At 43.6% G+C, this 27,014-nt stretch overlaps 1 protein-coding gene across 5 annotated transcripts; it reads right to left on the bottom strand.

Annotated features, from left to right (window-relative positions):
* Positions 1–262: 262 nt before the first annotated feature.
* On the bottom strand, positions 263–27,008 carry top2b (DNA topoisomerase II beta). 5 transcript variants are annotated; one of them, XM_080004538.1, is made up of 36 exons: positions 26,518–27,008; positions 25,203–25,397; positions 24,993–25,083; positions 21,078–21,141; positions 19,552–19,697; positions 19,355–19,452; positions 17,315–17,527; positions 16,316–16,489; positions 16,105–16,206; positions 15,005–15,142; positions 14,769–14,907; positions 14,256–14,413; positions 13,920–14,045; positions 13,720–13,830; positions 12,249–12,354; positions 12,026–12,135; positions 11,542–11,634; positions 11,068–11,182; positions 10,691–10,812; positions 10,277–10,425; positions 9,953–10,184; positions 9,690–9,824; positions 9,022–9,222; positions 6,215–6,410; positions 6,033–6,124; positions 5,375–5,530; positions 5,130–5,213; positions 4,395–4,580; positions 4,024–4,171; positions 3,756–3,920; positions 3,464–3,662; positions 2,913–2,995; positions 2,713–2,826; positions 2,223–2,369; positions 2,031–2,128; positions 263–794 (listed from the first exon to the last, which is right to left on the bottom strand). In XM_080004538.1, the coding sequence occupies exons 1-36, from the start codon at positions 26,557–26,559 to the stop codon at positions 630–632; spliced, it is 4,893 nt and encodes a 1,630-aa protein (XP_079860664.1). In that variant the 5' UTR covers positions 26,560–27,008; the 3' UTR covers positions 263–629. The 5 variants fall into 5 exon arrangements, with proteins under 5 accessions (XP_079860664.1, XP_079860666.1, XP_079860665.1 ...); XM_080004540.1 differs by having other exon boundaries at positions 2,031–2,125; XM_080004539.1 differs by having other exon boundaries at positions 2,223–2,366.
* Between the last annotated feature and the right edge of the window lie 6 nt (positions 27,009–27,014).

Genomic DNA, 27,014 nt, shown 5'->3' with positions numbered 1-27,014 from the left:
TTAACAATGCTTTTTATGTTCATATACTGTTTAACTTTACCATGAACTGTCCTGGCAAAGTAATAAAATATATTTATTTTAAAATACAGTCTGCGTTGAATGTGTGTTTACAAAAAATAGTTTCCTATGAGAACTAAGTATTTTTTTTCGTGAGGGCCGACTTGTTTGGGAAGTAAACGTATGGATGTACAGCAGTTGCTTTCGATTGGAGTGAAACAGACACTGTTGGAAAAGCATCCTGGACCAACGAAAAAAAAAGAGCTTCGTTTCATGGTTTACTTTCAAGTTCATGTTCAAAAAAGGTACATTGTCTTTTTAAACAATTAAAACGTGCAAACGCACGGCGTTCTAAAGTTTCTAAAAGCTGCTTTCGGCTCACATACATACTGTTACAGTTCAATGAGATAATAATAATATTAATTAAAAAAACAACTGTATATGTATATAATTAAATGTGTAAAGCACCTACACAGTAAAAAAAACATTGAACAACACCATTAAAAAGGAATAAAATAAAATAAAATTGGAAAATGTACAAAAGTCTGTGGGAACACCGAAAGGGGGAGGAATTCATTTTTCCCCCGGGTGGGGGAAGGGGACACAGTCTGTATGCAGGAACGTTGTGTGGTCTAGTCGAACATGCCCTCGTCGTCATCTTCCTCCTCGTTGTCAGACTCGGCAAAGTACTTGACCTCCTTCTTGGCCCTGCCGGGCCGATCCCTGGACGGGGTGTCCATCCTGGACAGACTCCCACCGTCCAGGTCCTCGTTGTCCGACGGGGGCTTCTTGGACTTCTGCCGAAGAGGGTTTGACACCAATTATAAGTTAGCAACTGACAACAACTACTCAGTTATATTGTCATATTTGTCAGCCTGTAAGTCTATTCACAATCTGAGGGTGGGGAAGTAACAAGTCACAGAGTAGACATTTTGAAACGATACTCATTTGCTTGTTATACAACCATACTGGTGTCTTATTAAGTTTTAACCCGTTTGCTTCTCATTTTACATTAGCCCTGACCATTTTTGTGATGATAACTCACACTTTCAACTCAGAATCATATTGTCTCTGTTTTTGTGTTTTGAAAAAGAAAAAAATGGAAAGATATGGTGGGAAAATGACCATGGAATTATACTGGTCCCATTGACCACGATGGTAACACATATTTTTCAAGGACTTCTGAATGAACAAATCTCAAATATGACAACATCAGGTACACAAAAAAAAAGACATGCTTCTGTAGTCATCAGCAGCCAGGAGATAACTATTACCCTTTTTACACCAAAATTTGTGGGTATACCAGGGTGGTTTATTTTGTTTTGTTTGTTTTTTAAACATGGGTGAACCAGCCAGTGAACGGGTATGCCTTTTTAAAGTTTTTTTCTGGTGTGTGACCGGCTTGGGGCACTGCTGGAGTTACTTGGAGCCTGGTGAGGAGTGGGAGAGTTCTGCTCTGTGGTCTCCACGGAGCCATCTCCACACTCAAAGCATTTGATGGTCCCGCATGCGGGGAACAAATCAATAACTTATGATTTTGGATTCTAAATCGGATATGAAATGACCAAATGATACACAGATATTCCGCCTACCGTGCTGGTAAAGGGGCTACCCGGGGCCGATCGGCGCCGGAGTCGATAAATACCCGTGACAATTGCAGCGCCATTTGTCCCGGGACTGAAACCCAGTTGTAACCTTTCCCACTAATGACTAATGCCAGATGTTAGCAGGTGTTACCGGGTGTTTGGTGCAGTGGGAAGGGGGGATTTTAGATAAGTTTCCCATCATATGGTTCGAATGCCCAAAAACATTAAATCGAGACGACATCTGATATGCGAGCTATCCTCACAAAAACTGTTAGGGGCAACCAAATTTACCTTGGATATGGTCCTTTCAAGAGTTTTTTGCACCTTAAAAAAATAAAAAAAATTATAGAAAATCTTGTCTAAACATTGTTTCCCCACCATCAGACGTCAAAGGCAGCAGTTCTATCTCGACTGTGACTAAATACGGATGGATTCTTGAAATCTCACTTTGCTGACCGGCGTCTTCTGCTTTTTCATTGGACTGTAGTCGTCTTCTTCCGAGCCGGATCCCTTCCTCTTCTTCCCCCTGCCTTTACCAGCACCTGCTGGGAGACCGAGAAACCACAGGCGTTCAAACACAAACATTTGCTGGTAGAATCCCCTCCCTCCATCCTCCCTCTGACTGCCCCCTAGTGCTACCTTTGAGTGCTGCTACGGGCTTCTTGGAGCCGGTGTCAGAGTCTGAGTCCCAGATGGACTTGTCTGGTTTCTTTGCTTTTGGTGCTGGTGATTTCTTGGCTTTGGGAGCGGCTTCTTCTGAGGGCTTTTTGGCTGCTGCTGCTGCTACTGCCACACACACACACACACACACACACACACACACACACACAGACACACACACACACAGACACACACACACACACACACAGATATACAGTCTTGAACATCACAGGCGTTTGTGTCTTGACAGCAGACTGGCGGTGGCCAGTCTGAACCACACTGTGACTGGATGATGCCAATGAAAAAAGTAGTTAAATAACAGGCAAAACCTGTAATTTCTTCCCGGGCCTGTCTTTCATTAATCACAACGTGATTGCCTGATTCAATTAATCAAACAAAAACGGAGATAAAATAAAAAACATTGGTTTGAGAAGTTGCGCGAGGCTGCCCCCTGGTGGCGCGGCAGTACCTTTCTTCACGGGAGGCGGTTTGTCGAATGCGGAGCTGCTGGAGTACGAGGAGAAGGCGTTGGCACCGCTGTTATCGTCGTCATCGTCGTCGTCGCTGTCAGACCTGAAGCCATCTGGGGGAAGAAAAAAAATGTTAAAAAATGAAAATAAAACCCAGAAATCAACTTTTGAGGGAGAGCGGCGGTGTTTTTCCCCTCACCGCTGTCGTTGCTCTTTTCAGAGAAGGCCGACTTGGAGGAAAAGACGGCACTTGGCTCTTTCTTCTTCGCTGCCGGTGCCGCACTGCAGAGGGAACAATTCATACGGAGAGGATCAGTGTGGGAAAGGCTAACGAGTTGACATGCTTTGGTGTCTCGAACCGTCTTAAAGCAGAATGTCTCAGGAGGTAGAGCAGGTCGTAATGGGAAGTTTGCCGATTCGATCCCTGTCTCCTCCTCCTGGTTACACTCTGAAGTTTACGCAATAGCTCCAGATGAGCCTTGCATGGCCGCCCCCTTCAGTGTATGAATATGTTTTAAGCTGTTTTGGACAAAAGCGCCTGCTAAATAATGTAAGGAAATAATACCACTACACAAGAAGTGATGATGCTTTTACACATCACAAATATGAGGGAGAGAGTTCAGCTGATTTTTTTTTTTTTTTTTTTTAAATCTGAATCAAAACAACAACAAACCGAGCCGCTGCATATGGGTACGTTTTAGTTTTAAAGTGTGTGCGTGCGACCGGATGCCATTTTTTGAGCGCTCTTACACCGTGGTCTGTTTGGGACGGGGGTAACCATCTTCCTCGTCCTCTTCCTCCTCGTCGTAACGGCCCTTGGCCTCCGATGGGTTGGAGTCCTCCTTGTACGACCGCAGGGGGGAGGAGGTCACGTCTTCCTCGCCGTTCTCCTCCTCGCCATCGTCGTCCTCCTCCTCCGAAAAGTCAAAGGTGTACTTGGGCTTGGAAGCTGGGGGGTGGGGGGGGGGGGGGGTGTTAGTTTGAACCGTGAAGAACTAAGATATTAAACTGAGCCTAGTTTCAGTGCAGATTTCAATTCTACCCGATGCCCTCTGGGACTTGTTCTCCCGGGGGATGACAGGCTCGTTCTCCTCCAGGTCGCTCTCTGACTTGGAGTCGTTCTCGTCGTCGGACCAGGGGTTCCGCTTCTTTACCTTCTTGGCGGAAGGCGCTTTGGGCCCCGGTGCTTTTCTGGACCTGGGAGTTCCTGCACAAAACAAACGTTATGATGAGTTCATTTGGAAGCTTGGGTTTGAAGATTGAGCAGTCAGGCCTCTTCCAGTGTTAAGGTGTCAAGGGCGGAACCTGACCCGGCTCTTTCTTCTCCTTCTTGACTCGTGGAGTCTTGGGCTTGGCGGAGGCCGCGGCCGAGGAGTTCTGGGAGTTTTCCGCTGTGCCTCCCTCGATGGGGACACCGTCCTCATCGAACTCCAGCTTGATAGCCAGGTCTGTGTCACCCTGAGGACACACCAGCGCAGCACAGTTAATGTTCGGGCAAGCATCCATTTCAATATCCGAAAAAACAGCTTGGTTATAGTTTTTATCTACACATATGCTGTGCAAGTTTTGTTCTTACACATTGTTTGTTGTATTAATTGTGTACACAATTTCAAAGTTTTTTTCCCAGTTCATAGAAAGTCATTTTTTTCTGTGGGAAGTGAATTTAAAAAAAAGTCCTCACCTTCTTCTTGCGGGGCACCTTCTTGGAGGCGTCGGCCTTCATGGGCTGGATGGGGGGCTCCACCCTGCGGCCGTACGGCGAGGGCAGGGTCTCCTCCAGGTGGAGCTTCTTTGCCTTGGGTTTCCCCACTTTGCCCTTCACCAGCTTGGTGACACGCCCAGCATCGCGCTCCTGAGCCTCCACCCTCTGTCATGGGGGGGAGAGAAACAGCTGTTTAGGGGAAGTCTGAGGTGATAGGAACTGGGTGGTGCGGGTGAATACTCGAGTGAGACTAGACGACTGTCCTAAATGAACCGCCTCGCTGAGAGTTGTCATCTGTTGCTTGTTATCAAGAACGCTCCTGCTTGGCGGAGTAGTAATGTATATGTTCCTATCGCATATCAATTTCGTGTTGTTTGAGTCACTGGTATCAGTCACACACGCCAGCAGTTCTAGGTAAACATAGACAGCATTTTTGAGGACAGGGCCCAACTTATAAGTGGAGATTCTAACACTGTCATCTTTAGCAAGGTGGTTATTTTATAATAGCAGAATAATAAAACCCATAACTATGGAATAAAATCCATCCAACGGCATATAGGTGTAGTTACCGTGAAATACACCCTCACTCTTCTGCATTATTTTTCACAAAGAACCCCTTGCACATTTAATTTCATTAAAATGTTCTAAATATGCAGCATATTCACAATTTAATGAAAAAATAATTAACTCCCATTTTTCCCCATGAGAACTTACATCCAGTTCCTCGATGAAGACGGCTAGGTCCTCCCTCCATAGATCTACAGAACACTTCTTCTGCAGGTCATTCAGCTCTGACCTCTGTGTGAGCGTGCACGCACACACACACACACACACACACACACACACACACACACAAAATTATGTAATAACACACCAAAATTGCTGTCTCTGTTGGCAGCGCTATTATTTTTCGTGACTGTAAAGTCTCAAAAGTTATAACTTGGAGGGAGGCTTCTCACCTTGTGGTCCCTCTGCTTGAGGAGCTCATCCACCTTCTCCTTGGTCAGGCACCACAGTGGCATGTTGAGGATGTAGTTGAAGCTCGGCCCCGATGAGGAGCCCGAGTCTATCGAGCCGTCGCTCTCGTTTCCGTCGCGCTCGTCCTCCTCCACAGCCTGTGGGATGCACAGCAGGACATTAGCATTAAGCAGAATTATAAAACTGGAAAGAAAACCTTTCCACCTACTGAAATAATATATGGAAATTATTAAAGACTTAATTTAAATAAAAAAAGTGAGAAGTCGTTCAATAGTGGAATGGAACGACTTCACTTATAGAACAGTAATGACACCTTTCAAGATTCAAGAGGTTTATTCGTCACATTACATATACATACTTTCATACATATATGCAGTGAAATGTCAAATGCCTTGAACATGCTTAGTCCATCCCACGGACATTCTAACAGCACAGGAAGTACGGCTGCGTTATTTTAAATATATATATAAAAAAACAAAACAATACTTCGATACAATTCAATTATTTATATTTCTGAATCAACTTGGAAATTGAAATGTTGATACACATGCAGTTGCTAGTTTGTATAGTTATGCAGTTGTTTTCTGCTTAAATTAAATATCACCATCGTAACAAATGACTTGAAATATTTGCGTGTACCTTTTCCTGGGCCTTGGTCCAAGCCGCCACTGGATCCGACTCGTAGCCTTTCTGGACCAGCATTCGGATCAGCTCCCGCTTGGACTTGTTCTCTGTTGGGAGGAAAACAGAACCGGAATGAGGCGATGCATCGACTGATCCAAAACATTTATTTTTTTATGTCCCTCCTCCAGTGTTCTTACCAATTGTGATCTTTCCCTCAATCTTCTCCAGCACGAAGCGCGCCTGGTTGGAGAGTTTGGCCGCCTCGGAGCCCAGGCTGCCCAGGAGCCAGTCCTTCCTCAGCTTATAGTAGTTCAGCCGCAGCTCAAAGAACTCCCGCAGGATGTCCTGCACGGAGTCGTAGCGCTTCATACAGCCCATGTGGTCAAACAGCACCTGGGAGGGAAAAATGGTACAGGTAGTAAGAGTACAGGGATCATTTTGGCATTACAAAAGGAAATTCAAGGACTTTCAAGTACTTTTTAAGCACAATTTCTTTCAAGGACTGCACACAAATATTATACATTTTCAATAATATTAATAAACCTTTATTAATTAAAATATAATTATAGTCTGTGTGTGTGTATATATATATATATATATAAAAAATGTTATTTTCTACTTATTTAGGCTACATGACCCGTATCTAACTTGCAATAAGATTAAGATATTTGTCTAAGAAGCATTTTCACTATTATCAGAAGAGACATCTTTCCTCTCTCTCTTCCTCCCCATCGCCAGAGACATGCTTGAGGGGCGGGGCCGGCTCCCTCTGCCTGGCTCACACACGCATGAGGAGACCCTGCTCTGAGTGACAGTGCGGTGATCACCCCCTCTCCAGTCGTAATGTGCAGAAAATAAAGCAGTGTTATTTCTTCCCTTAATTTGTTTAAGTATTTCTATTAAATCAAAAAAAACAACAAAAAAACCTGATAAGAGCCATTAAAGTACCGGATCGATAAGCAATATCGGTAAAAGTAGCAGTACTGTTAAAATCATAACAATACCCATCCCTACTCGTGCCCTGTTCCTTAATGCCCCGTCCCCACACTGTTCATAGTTTTATTTGGAGGAATCGGGCACGGCAATCAGGTTTGTGTGTGAAAGATTCACACATATAAAATTATAAAATTATATTCATGATAGGGATGCAATTGAAAGGAATTTGCTTCATCGATAGTTGTTAACCTTAACAATCGTAGATTCATTGATAACATAAAAGCTAATGACGTCAGCAGGGGGTGGTGCCATGGCTGGTGAGAACCTACACAATGTCACGCACGTGACTTGGCGTGAGGGGTGTGAGGAGCATTTTCTCATTTAACGTCATTTCAAAATGCAGACGTTCCAGGGTAGACTCGCTGAGATGAACAGGGATATTTACCAATATATCTTTGCGTGCGTTAAATATTTAAACCTTTTGCCATTCTCTGCGGCAGAATGAGCCAGATGTTACATAGCAGATCAAGTCTGGACATTTATAAAATTACTAAACAGTGGAAAAATTCTTATATATAAAAACAGCCGAAATAATAAATAATTTAGTTGAATATATTTTATTGGAGTCATCACCATAGCAACATATGGCTTGTTTCGTGTTGCTGTCTTACCTCCCCCTCGCACCGTTTTTTTTTTCCCTCCCCCCGTGCCGTTCAGAAATTGACGTTATCCCGTTCCCGTCTACCCTTTTCCATCTGAACGCAGCATTAGTTGTCTAGAAACAATAAACACCGTTTTCTTCTGGCATTGAGAAGCTCTCGTTTTCTACACACCACAAAGGCTCCCAACGGCAGATTGTTCAGGTTTCCCCCAGTGTATTGTCAGCCCAGCGGCCTGCCAGGCTTAAGTTGACCACCCCAATGGGCCTAAGCGTCAGTGATTTATTATTATTATTTTATTTATGTATTTTTAAGGTGGTTTTTTAAACTATAAAAATCCTCTCGAGAGCGACGGTGGCGCAGGAGGTAGAGCGGGTCGTCCAGTAATCAGAGGGTTCCTGGTTCGATCCCCTGTTCCTCCTGGCAGCATGTTGAAGTGTCCTTGAGCAAGACACTGAACCCAACAGTGCTCGCGATGAGCTGGTGTGCACCTTGAATGGTTGTCGCTGCCATCGATGTATGAATGTATGTGTGAATGGGTGAATGTGAGGCGTGTATTGTGAAGCGCTTTGAGTGGTCGCAAGACTGGAAAAGCGCTATATAAGATGCAGTCCATTTACCATTTACCCGACCGAAAGGCAACGCAGATTTCAGTGTCTCACCTTGCTGCCATGCCCGAGCTGCCCAATTAAAATATCCGCCCTCTGGTGCTCCAAAACCACCACCACCTTCACTAACATTATTGTTTGGAGCGCGCCGTTTGAAATCCTTCGTATTCCTCTGTATTACATGTCGCTGCTGTCCTCTCCCGTGTGAGCGGTGCGACAAGCCTTTTGGTCAAGTGCCAAACAGCAGCTCATCAATGTCACTGTGGTGTGGGGTTTGTGTGGTTTGAGCAACCACACCTGACCTGGGTCTAGGTAATTGGGGCCCACGATCAGGGATACTGCATACCTTTGTTGCTCGTTGGTTGGTCTAACGAGCAACAGGTAAAACCCCCATCCCCACACACACTCAGCAGAGGAGCCCTTGTCATGACATGTGTCTATCTGCTCCTGGGCTTATTCCACCGAGCCCACTCTCTACAATGAACTGTGTCCGAAACCCCATTGTCCGTGTCTCTGTGCTGGAGGTCATTGAAAACGGCACTTGGGTGGCGTGCGGTAGGCAAAACTGCGAGAGTCACATTATGATCAAATAGCCAATCAGATAAAAGAAGCGGGTCGTAAAAGTTTTCACTATCAATAACATCCGGCTCATACAAACTGTCAGTTATTTGTTAACATGTGAAAAGTATATGAAAAGCATTGAAGGACAAATGGGGTTAGTTCATAAAAGATCTCTAAAATAGCAACAACCTCGGCTCTATTTATCTGTTAATAGAAAGAGAGAGGGTGTGGGTGGGATACCATAGAGTTGCAGGTGAGGCTGGACTGCAGCTTGAAGACCTTGTGGAGCCCCGCAGCTTCGGCCTGGGCCAGCTTCTCCTCCGACATGCGCACTACAAACTTGACGGTAGAGTCTGTGTGGTATTCCTTGTAGTCGTTGATCAGAGCCGGCGTCTTGTCTGTGCCCTGCAGCATGGGCTCCAGGACGGACTCCTTGTAGGCCTGGACACAGGATGAGAAAGACAGCGCGCTTGACGTCAGCTAAGGAGATCTCATTGACAACACAGATCTGTTTCACCTGCACGATAGGACGACTTATCTGGCTTATCAAAGGGATAATCCAGTTTTTGGGGAAATTCGCTTTTTTACCCCCATCTTAATTTCACAGGTGCTAGGCTACTTGATTTCCCCTTCTGATTTACTGCTGTCTCTGCACTGGTTGCTATCTTGCAGTATCCCTTTAATAAGAAGGCTGAGCAGGTGTCAATAGTGCCACCCTCCACTGTTTAAACTCACAATACTGAAAAGGATCCAAACACATTAAACCAGCAGCTGGATACCACTGGAATACTGGAAACATTGGAAACACTCACTGTGAGGTCATGGGTCATAGGTGAAAGAATACAATCGGAGTATTCTTCAATCTGCTATCAACTGTAGGTGAAGAAGAAACAGGAACAAGAAGGTACCTGTGTCCATGTGCGGACGGGTAGCTCAGTGATCTCGATGGTGTTTTTGTCTATAACAGACACCTCTCCGCTGACCAGGTACTGGTTCTGGCCCAGCTCGTGGATGATTCCTTTGAAGTTCTTGTAGCTGGGAAGCTGTTTGTGGAAAGAGAGCCCAAATGTGCCGTCCAATCTGTTAGACATTCTTAAAGAACAAACTGAATCAACCCATTTTGTTTTAGGCACCAAAAAGTTTATTTTTAGTCTTTAAGAAGAATCTTCACCATGGGCAGGGGGTCCTGGTTGTTGAGCATTCGGTTGAGGTTGTTGACGATCTCTCGGGGGTCGTAGTTGGCGATCTTGCAGGCCCAGCCCGTGCCGATGCCCTCGGCGCCGTTCACCAGCACCATGGGGATGATGGGGATGTACCACTCGGGCTCCACCTTTTGGTTGTCGTCAAACAGGAACTTCAACAGGTTGGAATCAACTGCCGGGAAGAGCAGCTTGGCCAGAGGGCTGATGGAGAAGAGGTCAAACAACTACCGTGTAATAAAAGTCTCAAAGTTGGACACATTAATTCCTTCCTAGTGTGTTTCCGTCAACGTTACCTGAGCATGGTGAAGATGTAACGGGGGCTGGCGGCGTCCTTGCCCCCGTTGATGCGAGTACCGAACTGACCGAGGGGCTGCAGGATGTTTACGTTGTTGCTGCCCACAAAGTTTTGCGCCAAGTTGACAATGGTCATCATGAGAGCTTGCTGCTCAGACAAAACAGGGGATCATTTGATCAGTGACGGTAGCCATGAATGTACAACCAGCTCTCAGAAGGAGTACATAATACCCTACAAAGCATGGCTGGGTAACTTGTTGTATGCTATTATATCTTCTTATTGCGATTGTTGACTCAAGATGTTGACAAGATATGGTTATTAAACAATTCTCACAATATGATGTTGGACACAACTGTTTTATTGTATATACAAACACTGTGAAGAATGTAATAGTGCTAAATCAGGCCTCTACCTCTCCGTGATGATAGGCAGACATCTCTGCCACAGAACCAGCCAGCTGGGCTACTTTCACCTCCCTCTTATCATTCCTCTTCATACAGGTAAACAGGACCTTCCTCTGGCCCGGTTTCAGGCCTGCGCGCACACACACACACACACACACACACACACACACACACACACACACACACACACACACACACACACACACACACACACACACACACACACACACACCCCCCTCAGCTTCACAGACAAGACTTCAAGGAGATTGGTGGTGAACCACCGACAAAGACATTCCGACTTTTACTTATTCAAGCTTCAAAGCCGCTCGACAACAAAAAGCACACTGCAGAAACGGAGCAGCGGGGAGGGGGGGGGTGCACATACCGTCCACCAAGGAAGGGATGGATCTCTCGTTGTCAGAGTTGGAGAAGAGAATGAGCTCTTTATTGATGAAGTCATTGTAGGAGAGGTGCCTCGTCTGTGTTCCGTACAGGTATTGCTGGAGGATAAAAAAAGAAAAAGGAAAAAGAGAATCAGATGAAAGAAAGAGGTGGCCTTCGATGCTGTGATATTTTATCTGGGGGAGGGGGCCGATATCAAACGTTCCAGCCACTCCTAAGACGCCAATGGATGTGGGCTAACTTGTCTGCGTCGAGCCAATACCGACACCTAACGCGACAAAGAGCTGATAATTCATTTATTCACAGCCCACATACAGCGGACTCGGCCAACGCTTTTCTTCCATTCCCATGGGGCTGGATCAAAGTCAAGGCATCCTTCATTAAAGTCTTATTTTCCACCCATCGTTGGATCACACACAAGCCCTGCCCGCTCCACACTCAAAGCAAAGTGGGGTACCTCTGGCAAACCGTGCATCCTCCTCTGGCGTCTGTCCTCCATGAAATTAGTCAGCCACTCCTTCCTGTCATCTGTCTTCTTCTTGCTGAAGGCCTGGGAGAGAGGGAGCGGGGGACACTTTTACTCAACATCCTTCATATGAATCAAGGCTTTGCTATTCATACAGACCGATATAGGGTGTTTCACAACATGTTCGCATCTTAAAGGTGACCTCCAGTTTTTTGTTTCTCCCTAGCACTATCCTTCTGCAATACTTTGATTCTTGTCAATAAGTTCTAAAATTTTCTATTTTTCCCCTAAAATTAAAAATTTTGAGAAAAATCGAGGAGGGAAAGCAGAATGTTAAACTGGCTGGAGATGACCTCTAAAATGTGACTTTTATATAGGGTAGATAGTTCCAAGCAGGAATCTACATTAGGACCTTTTGTTGTACAAAGTCAGCAAAACTCTCCCCCTTGTAACAGAACTACAGCAGGGAACCCACCAGAGTGATGGCAGCATCGTCTTCCGCTCCCCCATATCGAAAAATGATGCGGTGGCGCTCCATGTCAGCAAAGTACTCCTTCGCTTCTTTGCTTGTGCTCGTACCCAAACCTAGAAGTCCAATTGATGAAAGAGTTTACACCCAATGTCGGGGAGAAAAAACCATATACCAAACCACAAGCAAGACTCTGGGCTTGACTGATCTGTGATTCAGGGAAACAAACCTTTGTAGTACTTTATATGCCAGGTTTTAAAGTTTTCCGTGTTTTTCTTCCACTCGTCGAACTCGGGTATGCTGTAGAAGGCCAGCTCCTGCTTGTTTTTGTTCACCTGCAGGTAGGGAATCATCCATTTTGAGTTCCATTGCATCGAAAGGCACCATCTTATACATCTAGTATCTAGTATCAGGTGTTACGCTTGGTCATAAGTTAAGCATTTTTGAGTATCTTATTTTAGGCCCTCGGTCCGTGTTTAATCAAAACATACACAAAATTTGACAAGCTTTTGTTTTATGACTCAATTGCATCAGTATCATTTTACTAGCGTTTATGTTTCAATAATCATAACAAAATGTTCACCTCAAGAAATGACCTTGCTTAACGGAACAGATCACTTTTAAGTAGGCCTGTGTTATCCACAGAGCTTCTTTCCTAAACTCAATGGGGAAAACTCCATCAAAGTACCCACCAAAGAGAAGGCATTGTATGCTATGGCTGGACAATTAACCAAATCTAAACCGACATCGCAATGTAATAGAACGCAATTTTCAAAGCGCAAAGCAGTGAAAAAGTTTTGTTTTTTTTGTTCCAGAATCTAACCAAAAGGGCTGTCCAGGTCCGGCTCTTCCTATAGGCATGAAAGGCGGCCGCGTAGTGCGTCATCCCAAGGGGGGTGTGATCAAGGCGCAGTTTGCACACCCATGTCCCTCTCCGATGGGATGCCTGCGACCGGTACACCACAACAGTGTGTTTTTATTTAATTTAGCCTCCTTATAGGACAAAGCAACTGCATAAGGAATTAAACCGTGTGTAATAGGGAATTATGCGATTAAGCGACATAACCCCCGAATTATGCGATTGTTTTCACCGAACCTCCATGTGGCCCCCACTGAGACCCGGTGCTTCATCCCGGGTCGTGGTGGCGGGCTGTGTGCTGCTGGCAGAGCCCGGAACACCTGTAGAGTCTGGACGGAGCCTCTTCTAGAACACTACATTTTTTTTTTGTTTTGACCTTTTTTTTTTTATTTAACGTGCATAAAGCTGGCCCTGAGCGCTCGGAGCGGCGCTCGGACAAAGCTCAATGACTTGCGCACACAAAGAGGATGTATGTGGTCGTATGCGCGCAACATTTTTATAAAAAATACATTTCTGCTGAAACACTGCATATTTATCCAATTTTATTTTTCAGATTCGAACAATTACAAGGCTTGAAGTCAACATTCTTCTGTGATTGAAGGTTTTTCTTTTTACAATGATAGTTAAATAAATATATGTTATTCATCTCAATTCATGCATCAATTAATCTCATTTCATCATAACACGTAGGCCTGGCCTTCAGGAAAGAGTATATGTTGACTGTAACCAATGTTGTGTTGGTCACATACTAAAACGCAATCGCAATGTTGGTCTCAAACAAAAAATGCTAAATTTGATTATTTCCCCAAATTGTCCAGCCCTATTGTACGCCGTGCTTTACCTTAACAATAGGGGTGATGAACTCTTCTAGGAAGGTGTGCTTCAGCAGGGACGGCCAGTTGTGGTGGAAGAAGTTGATGAGCAGACCTTTGATGTGGGACCCGTCTTGATCCTGTCGAAAAGAGAGAAACACAGACGTCAGAATCAGCCGCCAATATGACGAGAGCCGCGTGGATGGGCGAGCAGACGGAGGTAGGTCACCTGATCGGTCATGATCATTATCTTGCCGTAGCGCAGGGACCTCAGTGACTCGGGGTCTTCGTAGCTCTTCTTGTACTGCAGCCCCACAATTTTGATGATGTTGTTGATCTCAGCGTTCTCCATGATCTGGTGATAAGGAAGAAAAATGGAGGCATGTCATGATATACTTCGTAATAGACCCACCGTTGAATAGACCCACGCAGTCCACAGTTGTTTAGGTTGGAATGTAAATCTTATCTCAAGACACATTGTTCGCCACGGCTCTGACCAAGGGCGGGAACTAGCGGAAGGTATATCCTTTCTCAAAGGGTAATTGCTCAAGGCCTGATGCAGTACCTGCTTGTGCGTAGCCTCCCGCACATTCAGGATCTTGCCTCTGAGAGGGAACACTCCGTAGCGGTCACGCCCGATGACCCCCAGGCCGGAGACAGCCAGGGACTTGGCCGAGTCTCCCTCGGTGAGGATCAGCGTGCATTCCGAGGAGTGTTTTCCACCTATGACACACAAACACACACCTCATTAGCTTAAAAATTTACTTATTTTCAGTTTTCTTTGATTAGTCAAAGCAAGTCTAAGCATTAGCAACAGCCACTGACTGTTTTATTGTGCATGTGATAAATACACTTGAAAGCAACACACATACACACAGGGACAATTGTGAGGAAGGACAGGCCGTTAAGTTAATGACCGATCAAGGTTAAGTTATTTCAAGATAATTATTATTCTGTGCTAAGCAGTTAGCACTTTAAGAAGATGTAATCAATATAACAAAAAATAAAAATGATGTAATCCATGGGGCAGAATACGATGGATACTGTGAACCACCGCAAGATGAAACTGGAGACTAACCGGCATCGTTGGCGTCGTCAAGCTTGGGGATTCCTTTGATCTTGCTGTGCTTGACAGACGAGCACTTTTTGTTCAGCTGGGTCTGAGCCTTGAACTTCACCCAGTTGAGGATGCTCTCGACGATGCCGCAATTGGTCGCCTGGGAAAGACAGAAGAGGAATGTTGACCGATAGTTTTCGTGTACTCTGCCGAAGGAAGCGCATCATGACGGACTGGTGAGTACGGGCAGTCCTTACCGCCCTGATGAACTTCTCGGAGAGGAGGCACTTGGACCCAAAGCTCTTGGTCTGCAGCGTCATGTTCTCCTTGGTCTGAGAGTCGAAGGTGGGGTTCTCTATCAGTGCGTTCACAAACACCCAGATGTGGTTCTTCACCTGGTGCGGGTAATAAAAGAATAACACGGTTCATTAAGACATTACAAAATGAAATTCAAGGATTTTCAGGGACTATTTTTAAATTTTCAAGGACTTCAGGCAAAACAAATCTAATACATTTTTAATGTGACCCTTATTAGTATTACCTCATTGCCTGTTATTTAGATTAATATATACTGTATCGATTTTTCTATACTAGTGTACAGTATATAAACCAATAAGCCACTATATTAAAACCACCTGTCGTGGTTTTAATATTCTTTACAGGTGGAGACAGCCAGGGACCGCTTTCGGCGGTGACCCCTGTCCACCGTCGAAAGCGCCGACTACTGGTGAGCGACCATGGAGAAATGGAAGGTGGCCTGGTCTGATGAATCAGGTTTTCTTCTACATCATGTGGATGGCTGGGGTTAGGGTCCGATCCGATCGAGCATCTGTGGGATGTGCTGGAACACCAAGCCTGATCCATGGGGGCCCCACCTTGTAACTTAACAGGACTTAAAGGATCTGCTGCTAACCTCTTGGTGCCAGATACCACAGGACACCTGCAGAGGTCTTGTGTAGTCCATGCCTCAAGGGGTCAGAGCTGTGGCGGCACAAGTGGGACCTTCACGATATTCGTGGTGGTTTTAATGTTATGGCTGATCGGTATATATATTAGTATATATAGTATATTAATTCATCCAGCAATATCTATGTTGTAAAAGCAAATCTTTAAATCTGTGATTACATTACGATTTAAATAAGAAAACCAGGGTACGGGTGAGGTTTTCAATGATCGCATTTTTTTCAAGGACTGTTCAAGCACTTCAGTGCAAAGTGGGCTATTTTCAAGGAATAACAGCACTTAAATTTCTGAGGACGAAATTCAAGCACCTCAAAGACGTGGTAAGCAAATAAACAAATAATGGGAAAAACATATATAAATAAATACTATTTTAAAATGCGGTTCATTATGTTACCTGGAAGGGCTTCACAGAGACTCCGGCCTTGTTTTTCTTCTTCACCACCTCGATAAGTTTGGACACGATCTGGTCCACCACATAGTCAACGTGTCTGCCACCCTGCCGGCAAGGACAGCCTCGGTGTTACAGCTACAGTTATATCGGGGTCATTCTACATACAGAGCTTGACCGAGGTTGGTTGCTGGTCGAGGTTGGTTGCTGTGGATACCTTGGTGGTGGCGATGCAATTGACGAAGCTGATCTGCTGGAAGCCCTTCTCGCTCATGGTGAGGCAGACCTCCCAGCGCTCGCTCACAGACTCGTTCACCACCTTCAGGGTCACGCCCGTCTCGTCCAGCTTGTCTTTCACATACATGTCCACGTAGCTGCGGAAGCCATTCACCTGGAAGGAGGCACAATAGGAGGCGTTACAAACCAGGGACAGGGAGGACTGGGCGATATTGACTAAATCAAACATCACAATACCTCTATCTCGATAGTTTTACAATTTTGGGAAAGACCATTCGTGCTTTCATTAGATATTTACCAACAAGAAATTTTTGAGAAAAGATCGTGAGAAACGTGGATATTTTGACCAAACAGGTAGATGCACTTATTAAAATATCTACATATATCATCATAAATATCATCAGTCTATGAAGTTTATAAAAGTGCAATACTTTTTTTTTTTTCCCCTTCTTTTTAACCTGTGCTGCAGCAGGCTGGCATACAACACAGAGTATTTGTATGCCATTGCATCTAGGACAGAGTTAGTCTGCAAGTGGAGTCCAAGGTCTCAACCTGCAATGCAACTCTTTATTAATTCTTAAATCATCAAGAACTGCTGCAATAACTCTGTCCTGTGGATGAGCTGTAGAATGACAAGAGCACAGTTTTTTGTTATAGAGAACCACCACCAACCCCCCTCTTTGGAGAACTATCAAGTTTGGGTCTATAAACAACTGATCACTACTCCAAGACGGGGAGAATCACAACGGGTGAGATTAATAAACACAGAAACAAACATGTATTGAAAAACAGTGAATTAGGTCCAGGAAAACTGGAACTACAACTTGTCACGTGGCCTCTTCCTGTCATAATTATGGCAGTAAATGAGGGAGGAAAGGAGAGAATATTAGTAAGGAAGTATATCAGATTTTCTTTTTCTTCTCTATGAGCAATAAACGTAGTTACGTAAGTATAAATAACGAAGGAGGCAGACACTCACAGGTAACTTCTTCCCGTTGAGCAGGACCTTGATGCCCCTGCAGGACCCGGCCACATCGTAGGCTCTGCGGGTGAGGAGCGCCACAATGTCCTTGTCCAGCTTGTCCATTGCGAACTTCGCCAGGTCTGGCTGGAACGTCACGCAGGTGAAGTCGTCGCCGTCGAAATGCTTGATTTTGGGGTCGGCCGTCTTGGTCATGTTGTTTTGCCAGGTCTGGGACAGCCGATTAGGACGTAGACTTATCAGGGCAGCCTGAGAATCCTTCATGCACAAATTCTACTTCCTGGTGTTGCATATACAGTATTTGGTATTGTATGCTGAATGTCTAGTAAAAGCAACTCCATTTAGCAGCTGATGGAGATACTGCACATCCCAAACAATGGTGACACAATGCCAGGGTGTCTGCAGGTATCAGAGAGTTACACTTAACATTTTTACGTTGTTTTAGGACTATATACACTACTGTTTAGGATGGTTAAGTATAAACGTTTAAGTATTAGATTCAGCGTTAGGCCTAGGGTTTTATATCATCAAAATGTTTCCTCTGATGTAGAAGAACTTTCGGTAAAAATAAATATATGGATAAATAAAATCTGACTAAATGCTTATGTTGAAACTAAGATTTCATGAATAAAAATGTCGTGACCATTTCTAGTATTTTAAGGCCTATTATGTAAAACTGAATTCAAAGCAACACAATCCCCCGAATGCCTGTTCTTGCACGATGTAACTTCATTGCGGCACAGGGTTTGTTTCACCTCTGACTCGCGTGTGTAAGCCTATCTGCCAGGCCGAGCACATCTGGTATCTACCCTGGTATCATCACCGGTAAATACATTTTACCGCATTAAAAGACACCAGAGCAGGTTTTACAACAGTGGTGTAAAAGTGCAATTGCACTCAGAAACTGTAGGGGTAACAAATACAAAATGTTACATAGTGCTACTTTAAGACATTAAGGCTTTTTACGGTCCTGCAGACACCCTGAAAAATATCTTGTGACAAAATGATTTACATTAAAAAAATAAAATTTATATTAAAACACCCAAAAAGTGCAACCTCAACCAAGACTGAACAGGGACCACCAGAGGTAACAAAACCTTACCTGTGATTATGTCTCACGAGCAGCCTACAAGAATAGCACACATTGAATGCAATTCCACAGTAATATATCTAATCTAATTGTCATCTGATGGTGTGGAGGGTAGAGGTCAATTCATTATCGGCCTGTCCAATAACTGGATCCAATATTCATCATTTTTCCAATTTTCGGAATTGTTATTTTGTCTGATATTATTGCAGATAAAATAAATAAGTAAAACTAATGGCACTCCTCTGGCTCTTATTAGGGGTGGGCCGATCATTTGATAGTCCTGATCGGATTCATATCCGTAAAATGTCCCCCAATGGTTGAGATCGAAAAAAACAGAAGCTGCCTATAAAAGGAAGTACCTCACCTTATGTATGTCGCGCCCTGGTAGAAGACGCTAAATTGAAATAATCCATGAATAGTGCCATCATCCAACGACTCTGCCACACCTTGAAATGCTCACGTTGCAGATATTGCATTCTGCTGTGTTGCTTTTGCACGCCGTCTTGAAATAAATCCACAACGCAGACACTGCACTACTACTGGTACCGCGTGACTTATCTTTGCAGTACGTTGCACTATGTTGCTGCACTTAGCTTAGCTCTTAGCCACCGGGCCCCCAACGTAGGGTTGGGAGACAAATCGGAGTGGCTTGTTGGATTACGTTTTTTGAAAAAGACAGCTCACAAAAAACTGACTGGGTTGTCTTATTTCACAGTTTGTGTGTTAGCAGGCCCATCAGAGACCCAAATGTATGTGCACAAGCACTGAAAAAGTGAGTTTTTGTGCTACTGCAAATTTTGACACTACAATTTTCATATTTAATGCAAATGTATATTAGCCCCAAATATCTGCATCGGTATCGGAAAAGAACAACAGAGCGCACGCACGCACACACAAACACACACACACACACAGACAAACACACACACAGTTAAGCATGCACCCACCTGTTTAAAGCTATGCTTGTACTCCTTACAGGCAGTCTCCACTGTGAACTTGGTGCTGAAGATGTTGCAGAGTTTCGCCCCGTAGCCATTCCTTCCACCTAGGAGGTTAAACATTTTGATGAAATGAATACATCTCTAAAAAATAATTGCCTACGCTCTTCTTGGAAATCTGGGGTTGGGTCGGATCCGCTGCTCACCTGTGACTTTTTTCTCATCATCGTCATAGTTGCTGGAGGTGAGGAGGTGACCGAAGATGAGCGCTGGGACGTACATCTTCTCGTCTTTGTGCTCCACCACGGGGATGCCTTTTCCGTTGTTCCAGACCGAAACAGTGTTTGACTCACTGGGGGGGAACGGAAAATCAAACACCTTTAGAATGTCTTGAAATTGGCCTTTAAAATTGCGATTCTGATACGAAAACCAAAAATTGTCCGGCCCTACTGGAAAGCGTACAAGTGTCCAAACGTTGCAGCTCTTTTGAGATCACTGGAAATTCAGCTACACAACAAAGTGGGTTCTTGTCAAAGGGCAAGGAAAAACTTTATTACCTTATATGTGGCATTGAAAATTACATAATAGCGATCGCTTCGTAAAATCCCTAGATTACATGATCGCATGTTTCCATCCAAATGTCAATAGAATTACAAGCCAATGTCAGACTTGTCTTATTATTACACTATTATAAGGTCGCTGGTATAAAATGCCAATTATTTATATGAAATTTTGCAGTCAACTAAAAATTCATGATGCCTGATGACCAATAAACATCCAAAACTTTACAGAAGAATCTGTTCCAACTGTCACAACAACAGCCGAGTCATTGGGGCTTGAAGCTAACTTAAATATTGGCATACGGTTTTGGGTGACAATATATGCAGCGGGAATGAATGGGAAAGTTTCTTTACTCAATGCTGCCCCTTATGGGCTTCCATAAAGACTGTTTATGGTACCATATTAACAATTAAATACCCCTCTTTCGGGAAGTGTCCTCACTGAGCCCCAATGGTACCGTCAACTTCACACAAGACAGTGATATCCAGTGTACTGAAGAGCACGGCGGCAGTAAATAATATGCCGCACTTCTGCTGATGTAGTGCCCATAAACTGACACCATTTAGGCAATTTGTATTGGAATTGCGGTTCTAAAAAATCAAACAGCTCTGTCCTGCGACAGGACAATGATATGGTGCTCAGCATAAAATTATGTAAAATCAAACCCTTTCTTTGAAATCCTGTTCGATGACTGAAAAGGCAAAAGATTTAGTTTAACAAAGCAAGGACACTGAGAGGAGCTTCCACGCCTCAACAATGGGGACATCAACAACGACGCCCTCGCAAAAGACGACACACCGCTCTGTGAGAGCAGTCAGGAGGGAGGGCTGTGCGAGCTGAGAGCACCCTCTGAAGGGCACGTCTGCCGTTTAGGGAGCCAGACGCAGGCCCGTCTGCCAGTCGGCAGGTGAACTGCATGTAAAATGAGAGCGCGCCGCATCCGGCGCAGGCTCATTAGAGTGTACTGCCGCTGGATCCATCACCTCGAGATGGCCAAGCTGTCTCACCACCCCCCCATATCCCCGGGTTTTCATTAAACTCAGCTCAACTCTCCCCTACAGCTCTGATGGCTTTCTGTTACACAATGAGGTTTGTAATGTGAAGACCCAGGTTGGTCGGGAAAAAGTCATGAAATCAAAATCATATGAAATATCACAGGTATTGCACTTACGGATCAATGGTGATCTTGATGGTGGACATATTCTTGTCCCTTTGTTTGTTGTCTGCTGCATTGACTGTAAAGAGATAAACACAAAATGAGTATGTGTCGAGCATAATAAGTCAGTGTTTAAAAAAAAAAAAAGAAAAACATTTACTTTTTATTTTTAACATTTATTTAACTATTACTGTCTTGAATTGCAGGACAAGGACCAGACAGATCTACAGGTTGATGCAGGATAGGATGGGTGGTTGAACGTTTCCGGCCTATTTGGTAACAAATGCAGCTGAAGTGATTATTTTGTTCAATGGGTGGTCTAACTTGCCAACAGCTTGTCTATAATGTGGACTCAACTGTGGGCATTTGAGAAAATTATATATGGGTGGCAAGGTGAAATTTGGTGTTACAGATGCATTGTCTGGGGTGCAAACTGGTTAGGCTCAAAAAGGGTGAGAAGAATGTGTGGACCGGGGTAACACAGGGCTACTAGGGGGGTTTGGGGGCACGAGCTCCAGCAGGAAGTGTTTAAAATATAAGCCTTTCATCGCTTACTCCTGGTGACTTTTAGGATTACGATATATCAAGTTCTTACCCTTGAATGGAGGCAAATTAACTGCAAAAGTTTTGCAGAACTTTGTTGAGGGGTAATTACTCAGGGACAATTCACAGGCTAAAACATTTAAAAGACGGTATGTAATACTTTTTTAATTAAGCACTCATTTAAACTTACAGGAACAATCTGGGATTTATTAGACAATATAAACTAGTTAATATCGTAATAACATATATTATGATATTAATAAAATAATATTGTTAACATCAGAGATTGAGACAGGTGATTTTCAATATCCCTTGTATACTGTGACTAGCGTTAGTGTCCATACTGAAAAAGAACATTTGAGCTCTTTTGAACTCTGTTTTATTTTCCAAAGATAAATTTCACTAATAACACAAAAACACCATTGAATAAAATAAGGCCAAAAATAACAGGAAAAAATATACATAAAAGTGAAATAATAAATAACACTAAATATAAAACTTCAACCTACTGGTATATAATTATTGCAATGCTCTCTACAACCTTTTCCATTGTGCATAGGTTTGACATAAATCACAATGAAATTGGCAAAAAATAAAAGTTCAAAGACTTTTTGAGTGTTCTCATTTATATGACAAAAAAGCTTTTGACCTTTGAAAATTATGTCATGTCATTTGCAGACGGTCTCTAATACGTCATTGACGTAGCGACTGACTCTATCCCTGTTCAGGAAGCAGCATTTCATTCCGCGGAGGTGATCAGCCACTCCCCTTGGGAGTTCTGGACAGATGTGCTTTATAAATGTGATGTTTATCTTGTAATAACGTGAAAACAGGCTGAATTCAGTTTGCATCCCTGAACCTTAGTTTTTTCGAAGCACATCCAAGGGAAATAATGGTTATGCACGATTCATGTCGCTCTGCGCTCACATCAGTATGAATTTGAAGTATGAATTTGACACATGGGATGGGAGGGGGAGGAGCAGCAGCAAGGCTCATCCATTTATTTTGAGAGGGGTGGACTACAAGAGTTTGAAACAGATATTATGTGGATTAATGATTAAAGTAGGGAAACAATTATAACATCTGTTATTGAAGAAAGAATATATAGTTCCACTAGTCTAGATCACTAGGGTGCAAGACATTATTTTTGGGGCAGCAGCTGCCACTCTATGCCATCCCGGTGGCTGCGCCGCTGGGACTGAAGCTGTTAGTGCCAATTTAATACCTCATCCCATCAAACTTTTCACAGTTGTGTCATAGAAGGGTAATCACAGGTGTAGTTGACTATAAATTATGGGTCTGTTGCGGATAATAATATGAAAATAACTATACATTGTCACAAATGGAACAGACTGGTGAAAGGGTCCTTATAGTTTGTTGAATTAAAACTTGTTTTTGAGTACATTTCAAAGCCAGTGGTAGAAAATTCCTGGTTCAGAAAGTAAAGGTCCTGCTGCATGTTTTTGCTCCACCCATGCGCTGAGCCATCTGACTTCACTCATGAAGAAGACCTCTGGGTTCTGCTATCTAGCAAACTCAGGGGGTTATTTTATTTTCTGAACCCTGATGTTCCACCTCTGAAAATTAAGCTATAACATTTTCACAGCGTCCCATCCCTAGTCACATAAGTTAAAGTCTAAAACGGACTCTGTCAAGCCAAGAATTAAGTCGAGCAAAGAGGGAGGACATTAACCAAACAACAACCCCTAGGAAGTAACAGCTGTAATACAAGCGGAAAAAAAAAATCATTCTACCTTCCAATTTGGCCATTGTGTAAACAGCCTCCCCAGCCCCAAATTATTGTTTCTGTTGTGGGCAGCCTGGTCAGACTTTTAATGTTTGTCGTAGATCACAACTCTAACCAAGATGAGAGCCAAGCAGCAACTTCTGTCTGGAGCAGTTTTCAGACAAGAGCTGCTGAAAGTACCAATCATTTCATGTGTCTCCACTGTGTTTCAGAACCATCATTAGAAACCCAATGGTGTGACACAAAGACCAATGGAGGTTCCAATTTTTTTTCGTTTCTCAGGGCACAAAACAAGCAGCCCAACACATTTGAACAAAGCAGGGGCAATGCACTGATCTTTGGCTGTGACGTTGGTTTTGGTTTATCCTCTGTGACAGTCCTTTATAGTCTAAACACTGTCCAGAGATTGCCATTTGAGGTGTCAGTCGGCCTTAAGCATAATGACAAACCAAAACAATTCGAGACACATTGGTCCCATAACTTCACATGAACCTTATCAAACAAGAACATCGGTACAGGTAATAAAAGAGGTGTTTTCATATCAAGTATGACATTTTATAAAATCAATAAGGTAAATGTGTCACAGAAGACAGAATGATTAACGACTTCATGTTGAAAATAAAAAGCTCTATTAAGTCATGTGTAAAATAAATCTGGCATTAGTATCAAACAGTACATGCTAATGTGGGGAATAGAGATGTAAATAAATAAACGTTTAACCGTTAACCGACAATAACAATTTTGACAGATTAATACTATCAGTTAAACAGTTCAAAACAATATTATCTAAATAAATAGTGTGCGACATCACCACTGGGTTGAGCTCAATACTGTCATCACTGCAAATAAAAAAATAATAATAAAAATTGTATTTCATTTTATTTGCTGGTGGGAGTTACAGGAGCGATATCAAATTTAAACACAGTCATCATTGTTTAGTTGACTGTCTTCCATTCCTTCCATTCCTATGTTCAAGGGCTTCTGGAAAAATAAAACTTTTCAGTTGCTCCGCTCGCGACTTTAGCTGTGTGTGCGAAGGGGAGGGACAGTCCATTAAACAAATGGGGGATTTCTTTTGTGTGTGTCTGATTATTTTAAATTATTTCTCGGGCTGTACCCAACCCAGAATTTTGTCAGTCAATGAGCTTTCTTATTTTAAATTATTTCTCGGGCTGTACCCAACCCAGAATTTTGTCAGTCAATGAGCTTTCACGATTCAGCGGGGTGGGCGAATGTGCTCTATTTGGAGGAACAGCTCTTAATACAGAACGGCTCTAAATACGACACGGCCTTGTGTATAAAAGTATATTTACGATTCAACTTATTCATAATTTGTAAAGTCCAATAAAAAGACTGTAATTCCTTTTTTCGGGGGCGGTGCCCTAATATTTTAATCTTGTCTGATAACGGTTAATGATCGGTTAACGATTCTCAGCTATCGGTCAGAAAAAAAAGTACAATTGTCCAGCGGGGAATTTTTGCCTCTTGGATAGATCCACAACTAAGCACAGGTGACCACAAGACAAAATAAGTTCATTGCAATTGTAAAAACAATCCTTCAACAGAATATTCATGACTGAGCATTTCAAAACACCAATGTAAACAGTGCATTGTCAAGCCAGCGTTGGCAGCTCACCCACCAAGAATTTCATCGAAGATCTTGTACAGTCCGGGGACGTAGGTGATCTCCCTGAGATTCATTCCTACGTCTTCGTCAAACACCCACATTTGCTGAAAAACAAAGAAGGAAAAACAATATAAGCAACGGGAGAGTTCAAGGGCACCCCCTAAAGGGTCATTACGAAGGTTGTAGAATTACAGTACGATCCGACAGGGTGCCTTGTCCTCACCTGTGTGACAGGCTCCACGGACCCGATGTAGGTATCCGGGCGGAGGAGGATGTGCTCCAGCTGCGTCTTCTTCTGGTAGACGCGTTCCACCGACATCTTCTTGGAACCCTCCTTCTTGCCCCCCTCGCTCTTGCCACCATCGCCCCTGCCGTTCGCCTCCTCCTTTTTGGCGGCATTGTTTTTTTCAAAGAGGGTCTGTTATTAGACACATGTGCATAACTGTTAAAAGAAAAACACAGCACCTTGCAGCCTTGCGCTAAAACGAAAATATAAAAAAAGCATTGTGGTGAGGGGCTGGTTAGCTGAGTTCATTACCCATGGGGAAAGCATCGCTGAAATTGTTCCACTGGGTATTAAGCTGTTATCAAAGAAGCCCCCAGGTGGCTGATTGTCTTGCTTAATATATGTGTAAATAACAATCAAAACCCAAAGAGAGCTTTACGCTAGACTCTCAAATAGTCAAAAAGTGTTATGAAGTCACAGTACATGATTAAGTGTTATGATTAGTCATAGAACTTCTCTGACCTCTTTTTAGTAGTTTCAAACACTGTGTAATTCGACAGATATTCCAGATATCGCAGTGTTGGGTTTAATGGGGTGCAGTGCAAAACTTAAAGAGGCAATCCGTAAGACTGTGTTGGGTGTGTTAGATCGCAAGTGCACGAATTCCATTCAAAACATTGTATTTTAAAACGTCCGGTTTTCGCTCTGACACGGTGAAATCATTATCTCAAAAGTAAAACTTATGTTGATTGATTTGGTTGTTTATCTTGGTCACTCGTGGTGGTGGGGCTATTTTTTTTGAACCGAGGACGCTGATCTTTTTCGTGACTATCAATGTCATCCATGTTGACAGTTTACTGACCACAACTAGCTACGCTAGTTGGTAAATTTCACCACGGCTGCCTTTTACTTCTTGAAACGCCTTCGGTCTTTGTATTGTTACCAGGAAAGGCGGACGCCGCCACCAACAATGGGAACTGAGGAGCACATATACAACGCAAATAAATTGAACGGCAGTTTTTTAAGAAAGTGCCAAATAAAAAATAAAAAGTATAAACTGTGGGATTTTAATACGAGCGACATCTTACGGATTTCCACTTTAAAACGAGAAAGAACAAAAAGCAGCAGAAGTTGTACCCGATGAGAAGCAACGTTAAAGGGGATTCTGCGATCTGCTCTCAAGAAAAGGGCCTTATGTAGGACCTAGGTGAAAAGCAATCAACCGCAGTGGGACGCGAATATCATAGCGAGCCGGGCACAATAACGACTGACTATGAAAATAACTAATCTCGTGTTGGACAAGTTAACTCACCACCCAGGTCAGCCCCCCGCTCCCCGCTGCGCCGTTGGACATCTTCCTTTGTGCTCCCTGCTTCTCGGGTGATGCGGCTCGCAAAAATAACGTCTTCCGAGTCCAGCGAAATCAAAAGTCCATCCACAGCAGAGTTGTTCGGTCTACCGCCTTCAATCCATTCATGTGCGTTCACTCTCCATGTCGTTCTCCAGTACCCGGTCAGCGGTCCCCCGAACCGACCGCCGTGCGGCGGCTTTTGTTAAACTCGAGTGGCGGCCCGGTAGGCCCCGAGCTCCAACAAAGATGCTAACCCCGCTGCTTGCCGAGATACACTCACAAATTACAAAAACACCCCAGTTAAATATTTGGATACGTTTCCCGTTGGGCGGCAATTGTATTCGTGTGACGCTTTGTCGAGACGCTCCGAGAAAGAAAAACCGGCTGGTTGAGTGAAATACTTTTATTTAAAAATGTAAAAACAGAAGCTCCCTGCGAAACCCGCCCGGCTCCGCCAT

Source organism: Zeus faber (assembly GCF_960531495.2).
Source record: "Zeus faber genome assembly, chromosome: 1".
Classification (NCBI taxonomy): domain Eukaryota; kingdom Metazoa; phylum Chordata; class Actinopteri; order Zeiformes; family Zeidae; genus Zeus; species Zeus faber.
This window is presented reverse-complemented; position numbering and strand designations above follow the sequence as displayed.